General features: G+C 36.1%; 2 protein-coding genes across 3 annotated transcripts; both read right to left on the bottom strand.

Moving 5' to 3' along the window:
* Positions 1–531: 531 nt before the first annotated feature.
* On the bottom strand, positions 532–4,027 carry LOC141690289 (organic cation/carnitine transporter 7-like). Of its 2 annotated transcripts, XM_074495001.1 has the most exons (7): positions 3,814–4,027; positions 3,470–3,520; positions 2,924–3,198; positions 2,463–2,700; positions 1,486–2,005; positions 1,202–1,404; positions 532–1,042 (listed from the first exon to the last, which is right to left on the bottom strand). In XM_074495001.1, the coding sequence occupies exons 1-7, from the start codon at positions 3,826–3,828 to the stop codon at positions 797–799; spliced, it is 1,548 nt and encodes a 515-aa protein (XP_074351102.1). In that variant the 5' UTR covers positions 3,829–4,027; the 3' UTR covers positions 532–796. The 2 variants fall into 2 exon arrangements, with proteins under 2 accessions (XP_074351102.1, XP_074351103.1); XM_074495002.1 differs by lacking the exon at positions 3,470–3,520 and having other exon boundaries at positions 3,814–4,026.
* Positions 4,028–4,886: 859 nt separating this feature from the next.
* Positions 4,887–9,171, bottom strand: LOC141692400 (protein REPRESSOR OF SILENCING 3). The gene is made up of 4 exons (XM_074497221.1): positions 8,783–9,171; positions 7,821–8,042; positions 6,495–6,920; positions 4,887–6,370 (listed from the first exon to the last, which is right to left on the bottom strand). Exons 1-4 carry the CDS (start codon positions 8,993–8,995, stop codon positions 5,213–5,215), a joined length of 2,019 nt encoding a protein of 672 aa, XP_074353322.1. The 5' UTR covers positions 8,996–9,171; the 3' UTR covers positions 4,887–5,212.

Here is a 9,171-nt window from a genome sequence, read left to right on the forward strand (position 1 = left end):
ATAGCATACCATACAGCACAAAAAGTAATTACCTTGCATCAACTTTAGTTATTATGGAAGGGCAGTAGTTTGCTGTACAAAATTATACAAATAATCTCGTTTATATATCTTAATTTATGTATTTTTTTTTCCTGGGCGGATCAACTAGATTGTATGTTTGATACCTGATACTAAATACCGAGTACTCACAATGTTGCTATTCTCTCATAAATGGTAGCTTGGAAAAATTAATCTAATGACGCTTCATTTTATTTAATTACGTGCAGGGCCCGGGGGAATGAGTTACTTTATATTAAAACAATGATATACACGACTAGAATAATTATTGAAAAGTCGGTGTCATTTACAAAATATTTTTTCAAACGCTATATTAATTATAAAATATATTTATATTAAGTAATGTAGTAGTATTGTGTACAAATTGTTAGACGTAATTAATGCATATTTAGATCTGGAAGGCCCAGCACTAAAGTAGTAACTACAGTAGTAAGAGAGAGTGGGAAGGCAGGCAGATATCAAGGCTTGCTTAGATGTACAAAAATAACACAAATCTATCTTCATTTTCAAGGTTGTACAACAACAATTTACCCGCGGTTCATAGTTCCATTAACTTAATCACTGGCAGCCAGATCATTCAAGGGCCAGCATTATTTGAATAACGCATCGAGATCATGATCACAATTTAAGCGCATAATATGCCTTCGAAGCATGTTGCTGAATCGGAAACTATCGAACAAATTGTCCAGGAACCATTTCTTCATCTACGGTGTACTTTACATGAGGTTCTAGTTTGAACTTAGGCTGAAGTTGCTGGAGTTGATGCAGTGACAGTATCAGATAGTTTCCGGCCCTTTGTTTCAAGGGGTAAGAGTAGAACAGAGAGCCCCGAAAGAAGCATTACGCCAGCAAATAGAAGAACTGCGGCTGCTTGATGGCAATCAATTACCAATTTGACCGCCGCCAGCGGACTTATCATGCCCCCAACTCTTCCAACAGAACTAGCAATTCCAACACCTGTTGCTCTCACTGAGGTTGGGTATATCTACATAATGGCAGTAAGAACTTAAATATGGAGCATCAGACTAGATTAAAGCAGAGACTAATTTTCTGGGCCATATCAATAATACACACAGTGTCTACTATGTCAAATTATGCAGAGAGAACTAGAGAAGTGAAAGAAAACCTTAGTGATGGGACTTACCTCCGGAGCATATATGTAGGCAATAGTGAAAGTCCCAATGATGAACATACGAGCTCCAAATAATAATCCAGTTGTTAGAATTCCGTTTTGATGTACAACTAGTGGCATGAGGAGGCCACAACCGAGCACAAACATGGAGACCATACTAAGTTTACGACCAATCCTATCCACAATCAGTGCTGATAAAATAATCCCAGGAAGCTCTGAGAGGAGATAAGAGAGCAACATAAGCTACAACCCTTTCAAAAAGTCACGACTAGAAAATCAAGCTATGTATGTCTTACCTGCTAAACTAGTTACAAATACATTGATGTAGAGAGTGTTATCCTTGTTTTTGGAGTTAAATAACTGCAATGTACTTGAGTTACACTGATTTTTCCCATCGCTCAGCTTAGAAGTTAGCAATATAATTCCGTAATATGAAAATGCATTGCCAAAGAACAAAACCCACAACAGAAGGGTCGTTCTTCGTAATTTAGATGATAACAAAATCAATACGGTTGAAAATCCTGAATTAGAGAATACTACTTCCTTTGCTGACGGGGCAAGTAAATTCGAATCTACCCTTCGATCAGATTCTCCATCCAGCTCAATTTTGCTCTCTGGAATGAGGTAACCAGCAGGCAGTTCCTTTTGATTGACTTCCGCTACTCTTCTCATGATGTTAAGAGCCTCAGTTGTTTGGCCATTTATGCATAAATACCTTGGAGATTCAGCTGTCAGACCATAAAAGAGAAGTGCAGCGAAAGCTGGTACAGAAGATAGAGCGACCAGCCATCTCCAACCTAACCGTGGCATGATTAACTAGAACAATAGACTGTTAGGAGTCATCGATATCAACACAAAAGATTTCAATGTGTGTCATATTTAAATTTGGTTGAAAATAATATATTGGTACCTTACTAGGTTAAGATTTAAACAACAAAAAGGGAAGGACCTAGCATAGCTATAGTTTTGAGAATAATTGGGATAATATGTTGAAAAGATGTTTGCTTAATGCATTAAGGTACAGAATTTCAGATGTAAGTTGTAGTCATGGATTTAACATTCCATTAAAGCCAAAATCTATTTCTTGCCATCTTATTTCCTTTAAATTTCACTTTTTTAAATCTATCTTATATGCATGCTTTTGTATTGAAATGATGGGTGATTAAACCTTATATACCAGCATGAATGGACTAGAAGAAGGCAGTGTAATTACATTTTTCTAACAGGACAGGTATTAGATTTCAAAAGGTGGATAAGGAAGACAAGAACATACCCATCCTAGAGAAGCCTCCATAATTGTCCCAACAGTCCAGAAAGTCGAAAAGACAACCATCCAAACGCCTCTATTCGGGACAGGAACAAACTCAAGAAACCAAGATGTATATACTGGCCCGCCTCCCAGACCAACACCAACAAGAAAACGAAGGATGATCAAAATTATATAATTAGGAGAGAAAGCGCTCAATAATCCAGCTCCAGAAGTCACCAAAGCTACACTAAGAAGTCCAGTCCTAGGCAAGGCAAATGAATATATCTATTCCAATTAAAATGAATGTTGACAAAGCACAAAGTTCAACTATAAAAAGACTGGACTTGTAAAACAAGATTCCAATACCAAAAACTACAGGCTAGAAGACATTGAAAGACGGATAAATGTTAAAAGAGTGCTTCAACAATCTCAGGCTGTTCCTAGAGAATCTCATCTAACAGCACTCAAAAGGGTAAAGGACTTGCCTCCTTCCATATTTATCAGAAATGACCCCCCACGAATATGCACCAATGAGCATGCCAGCAAAGACAACAGTGGTTATTAGGCTTTCTTGAGTAGATGAAAGATTCCACTTAGATTTGACAGATTCTCCTATGAAAGACAAAATCATCACCTCCATGGCCTCCGATATTGAACCAAGTCCAGCATAAATGAGCACAAAACCCTGGAACTTGCCAAATCCAACGGCAACAAGTGCTTCATCCAGCGTGTACATTGGGCCATCTTGATTATTAACCATCTACCGATTAAAAAGCATAAAGAATAGCCGTAAATAACTACCGGTGGTTGTACATAGTAATAGTATCGCCATTTTAGCTAATCAGGCAGAGTAATAATATAAGAGACTGTTGCAATGTAACCTCCCTGGTCATGTACAACAAAAGTGGTACTTGATGAGTAATATATGGTCTAACTACAAAGTATTATTCTATACTTGGGCCATTTTATTAACAATTTAAAGTATTGGGCTAATGATTAACAATGTGTAAGATAAAACAAACCAAACATACCGAGTATATCCCCAGAGTCGGGGAATGGTAGGATGTACGCCGACTTTGCCCCTACTCCACCAAGGAGTAGAGAGGAATTGCAAGGCATACAATAGTTGAAACATAAAGATAATTAATTTGTGAAGGAAAAGCAGCACGCAGAAAGAAATGTGTTTCCACATTAACTAATTAATTCAAGATTCATTTATTACAAAATCTGTATTTTCTGCAAGCTAAGCTAGAAATTACTGTGTAGTCACTGCCATAAATCAAAATATCAAAGCTTCATTACACTAAACATCAAAACACACACACACAAACTGTGACAATATAAAAAAAAACAACATAGAAGGGCAGAAAAGTACCTGGTGATTAGTCATCTGATTTTAGGGGACTATAGATATATATGTATTTATGTATGTATATTACACACAGACACAACCTGGAGTCTTAACAGGGCTTTAGTTGAAGAGGGGGAGTCATTATGTGTCTGATCAATAAATAAACGAGTGTAGTGGAAAAAGACAAGTAAGAAGTTTGGGTTCAACACTTCTCTTTCTCAACATAACTAACCACCGATAAATGATAATCTTTTTGTTGAATAAAGAAAGTATTCGACTGCGACGAGATAGGCCAACTGGTAGGGATTTTTTTTGTTCAACTGTTAAGGATTTTTGTGATTCCGCTGCTGGACTCGATCATCAATTATCCTGAGATTTGTTAAAAAAAATTATTTGAACAATACTCACTCTAAATTTATAATTATTCAAAAATAAGAAAATATTCCCTTTTTATTATTCTATGTACATAAAAAACCAGTAGAAATTTAAAATCTTATTTCTAGAAATAGTAATTTTAACTGCGTGTATATTTATTTATTTATTTATTTATATAGTTCCATGTAAGTAATTAGGAGTTAATTTAGCAAAAAAAAGTAGGATATGCGCTCGTGATTATAAATTACGGAAATCGAAACTATTTATTTGAATTATCAATTTATAATTTATCGATAATTTATCAAGAATTAATTAAATCAGAAAAAAATAGTCAATTTTTCAATAATTTACTAGCGACTTTTGAAAAATCGACCTATTTCGCTTAACAAAAAAAAAGGCTTGTAAAATAGTAGTTGCGGACAGCTAAATTGTGTCATAACTAACTTGTTGTATCCCCTTTCTAAGTATCTGTTGGGTCCATGTGTGGTCGTTCTTGTGCATGCTTGGTATCTTCTTTTCTATTCCTTTTTCTAAAAACTTGCAAAATTGACGGTATTTGCTTTTAACAGTTTTTTTTTTTGCTTGCAAGTAATATTCTCTTTTTGTATATTGTATCTACATAGTACACATGCTTATTTGTTTCTATATGTCAATAAAAACTCTACAGATGTAAATGTGTAATGTAATAATAAGATAGTTGTGTAACATACCTAACGGAAAGCGAATATAAGTGTTTATTTCCCGAAAACCTTGAAAAACATCATACTTACTGAGACTACATAGAAGGACCATCACAAGTCCCAACAATATGTAAAAATTACCAGTAACGAAAAAAAATTCATTACCAGGGATACAGTTGATGATATAGTACATCTTAATCACTGGTTTCAAAATCTTGATAAAGAATATTTCGCTTATCATAGCATGCAGATTATCTATGCACTCCATAAATTATGAAATTTAATCCCATTTATGACAATCTTCTCCTTTCGAAGATCATAGTCTCCAAAAGGAAGAATTCACAAATCCTTCTGCCAGATAATCAATTTTATCCGGGTTCCCTTTTTTTCTTAAGGGAGTTGCTTAAAGATGCTTTAGCCTTAGCCCACTCCTTCAAGGATTCGGCACTCCTCATGAATGAGCAAGTTTCCCCAAAGTCAGCAACAGATATTGGCTTTCGAATCAATGGCCGTCTGTTATCAAGTTTTGGGCCAGTAGCTTCACGATTTCCTCTAACTGTTGACCCTTTAGTCAGCTCAGACTCAACAGTGCTCTTAGCATCGGAATTACCATGAGCAGCATCTAGAGGTCTGCTTTTTACTTCAAGACCATGTCCTGTATTTTCCTGTTTATCTAGCTTGCACAAGTTTTGATCTCCATTGCTTGTATTTGCAGCAATATCAGTAGCTTTGGATTGTGATGGCACTTGTGTTTCAAAAGAGAGACCAGGTAAAACTTGTGAGATGCTGAATGAATTTTTGTTTGCATCAGCAACCAGTTGTGTCCACGAGGAATTTTGTCGCCATGAAGCACCTCTAGCTGTTTTGATTAAAACATCATCTTGTGAAGCTAAAGCTGGAGCTTCGGCATCTTGCTGATCTTTGAGCAGCATTATTTCACTTTCTGGGATCCCATGCAATGTGGTTTGCTTTTCCTCACTGGTACTATTAGTGATGACATTAAGATCATCAGACCTGGACTGCTCTTCATTCGTAGATGAAATGCATGCAATAGAATGTGAGCTTTGAGGCTGTTTAACTTTTGTAGATGTGATATTCGGAACAGAATATAAGCTTTGGGAAAGATTGACCTTTGCAGAAGAATTGCTTGGCACAATACTCGAGCCATCGGGTTGATCCTCTTTTGTAGAAGGAACACTTGGCAAAACAATGGAGAACTGGAATGAACTATCAGCTTTCTTGCCAATCAGGTCCTTCCATGCAGACTTCTGTGACCATGAAATATTATTTTTTGATTTTTGGGGTGGTGACTTCGATTCTGTACTTCGATCCTCTTGTCCTTTAGGAGTAACTGGAAAACTCTTCTTACGCTTTGCATCGAGGGATACATGTTCATTCCCCTCACTCGACTCACGAAGAGGCAATTTCCTCTTTTTATTCAAAGATTCGACACTCTTTCTCTGACTTGTCTTTGAACCGTTAACCAGGCCATCTTTGAATGTATTACATCTACCATGTATTATATCCTAGACAAGCAAGTGTTCAAAGATAGATATTAACATCTAAAAGTGCAATAAAAAGTAAAGGGGAGTGTGAATATCCAAGCACAAAAGCTGCTGTACATGAAAATTATGAAAATTCATATTATACCTTATTGCCTTTGGTAGTGTTTTGTGCCTGGTTCCCTAATAATGGCATACTTTCCTTTCCACCAGCCACAATATTTATAATAAGATTGTCTTCATCTGACGGTGGATCTGACATAATTTCATCAACTGGAATATCAACGAGTTCAGCTGAACTGTTTCTTTCTTCTGTCGACTTACCCCTGTCTGGCACAGCCTTAGAATTACTGTCTTTCTCGAATAATTTTTTCATAACTGATTCCATAATGCTAAGCTCTTCCTTTCTTATCCCGCCATTTGCTGTTTCGAGATCAATATATGCTCCTTCTTTCCGGTTAAATGAATCACAGTGTTCTTCACAATCGCAAAAATGAATCGGAAGAGGGGGTACTTCAATACGCTGGAAACTGTACTTATGCTTTCCAGTTCCACCAAATGGTAAAGATTTCATCTAGAACAAGATGAAACAAGTGGTCAACAAAATATGTATGAGCATAGAAGTATCGATAATTATGCGTGGGCAGTAAGGACATAACATTTGAGAGGATCATTAGATATTAATTATATCTGCCGATCACAAATAATTAATTCCACTACAGTGGCGTACAATTAAGTTTAAAGAGCTTTCCAGCACCCAGAGCAAGTCCAACAACTTCCTTAAACAAGCTCTTAAGTCCAAATATAAGGAATTTGATAGAAAATGATACTCCAATAGTGTCTTAGTGGTTCCTTAAATCACTAAGACACCCTCCTCATACCTTATTTTTAAGGTACCACAACCCATACCTTATATCATCTTTATCAATAAAAAAACTATTTCTCTCTCTCGTTTTTACTTCTTTTCTCTCTCTTCTTTACATTTTTGTCTATATCCTTTCAAATTTATTATTATTAAGGAGGGAGTATAAGGAACATTTTTGGAGTTGAAATGCAATATCATATCATAAATCACTAAGAGTTAATATTTTATAATATTTAAAAGGAACTCATTAGCACACTGTTGGACTTGCTCTAAGGATTCACTTTTTGGCACATAAAAATTTACTTATTTCACATGTTGAGGCTTCCCAGGTATAGGGAGCTTTATTCTGTTCTAGAACTTATTTCTTGCCACAATTTATTTGTTTCACTAGTTAAATATTCCCAGCTGTAGTGAGCTTTCTGCTGTTAACTCAGTCTGAAAAGTCACCAGTAATGGAGTGCTATAAATAGGTGAGACGGTCATTGTCGGGAAGTGGAACTTATGATCTATCAGAATTCACAACACTGAATTTCTAGCACTAGAAGCAGCACACATCACATAACGCCTACCGGCTACCTACAAAAGTACATAATAGATTTACAGTTTTACCTTGCTTAATTTTGGGAAAAATATCCGAATATTTGGCTTTTCTAAAGCTTGGAATTTTTTCGGCTTCTCCAGAGAAGGGTTGCTGTCAGATATCTCCTCACAACTTGGTGCAGTCTTGGTAAGTTTGGCATCATTTTCCCATTCACGTTTTAAGCGAAGAAGATAGTGCTCTTTTGCTTTCTCCAGCTTCAACCTCCCTCCTTTCCACATACACCCATTATACTGCACATTCACAAAATCCGATGCAGATCATGTCAAGAAAATCACCAGGTTCACATTTTCATATCCATATTACTTCAAACAAAATCATATATTATTATGCTAGCAGCTAGCCCCCAATTCTTGGTTGGTTTCTCATGGGTTCAGTTTTATGTAAGATCTGAAAAATCAAGATAGTCCATAAACATATACATTTTACAAACAAATAATACAGATTTTACATATTACATCATTCACAGATATTTTGTTCATACTAAAATGCTTCAAATTCTAATCATGGGTACATTGATCTCTAAACCAATTGTCTAATCCTCTAGGTGACTGAATACCTTGTAACTTCTCTTCTAGTTAATGCAACGTTATTATATTGTCATTATTATATTGTCTCTCGATGCTCAGCTTGTTAGTTCGGTATTAAAAAAAAATACAAACAAGCCGTTAAAAGAGTTTATTCAAGTTAGCTTAATTTTACATTCAATCAGTTTCTTAGCAATCACCACTAACAATCAACAATTTATTACTAAAAATATTTATTTAGAAAAACACCAAAGTTTTTAGAATACAATCCTATATATGTATATGATCCATTTAAAATTTTCACATTTCAATTACATCTATCTATCTATCTATCTATCAACACACATATACATATGGAGAGAGAGAGAGAGAGAGGGCGAGGGAGGGGGGGGGGAGAGAGAGAGAGAGAGAGAGAGAGAGAGAGAGAGAGAGAGAGAGAGAGAGACCGTGCTGAATAGCTTGGGGAGAGACTTATCAGTAGAAGGTATAAAATCAAGGTAAGCGAAGCTACGTCCTTTGGTGCGATAAATATCAACAGTGTGAACATGACCTAATCCTGAAAATGTTTTACGGATTTCATCTTGAGTTACATTTTGGCCCAATCCACCCATGTATATCCTCGTTTTCTGTGCCGTTTCTTCTTCTTCCACCTTCTCCATTTTTCCCCTCTGTGTCCTTCCGCAGCTAAACCCTAGATTCTACTTGCAGCGGGGTCTTGAAATTGTGGCAACCAAACGCGGCCTTGTCAGATATTGCATAATGAAACATAACTGATAGGCCCAATAACAACAATACGTGTGCTCTTAAGTTTGAAGCCCAAAACCGGCAAGTGTGC

This window comes from Apium graveolens, chromosome 10, assembly GCF_009905375.1.
Source record: "Apium graveolens cultivar Ventura chromosome 10, ASM990537v1, whole genome shotgun sequence".
Lineage (NCBI taxonomy): Eukaryota > Viridiplantae > Streptophyta > Magnoliopsida > Apiales > Apiaceae > Apium > Apium graveolens.

Coding starts and splice junctions, on each gene's coding strand:
- LOC141690289 (XM_074495001.1), bottom strand. Junction 2,701..2,923: donor TCTGATAAATATGGAAGGAG/GCAAGTCCTTTA, acceptor TGCCTTGCCTAG/GACTGGACTTCTTAGTGTAG. Junction 1,405..1,485: donor ATTTGTAACTAGTTTAGCAG/GTAAGACATACA, acceptor ATCTCCTCTCAG/AGCTTCCTGGGATTATTTTA.
- LOC141692400 (XM_074497221.1), bottom strand. CDS start 8,995: ATGGAGAAGGTGGAAGAAGAAGAAACGGCACAGAAAACGAGGATATAC. Junction 8,043..8,782: donor TCCCCAAGCTATTCAGCACG/GTCTCTCTCTCT, acceptor GTGAATGTGCAG/TATAATGGGTGTATGTGGAA. Junction 6,921..7,820: donor TTTTCCCAAAATTAAGCAAG/GTAAAACTGTAA, acceptor ATCTTGTTCTAG/ATGAAATCTTTACCATTTGG.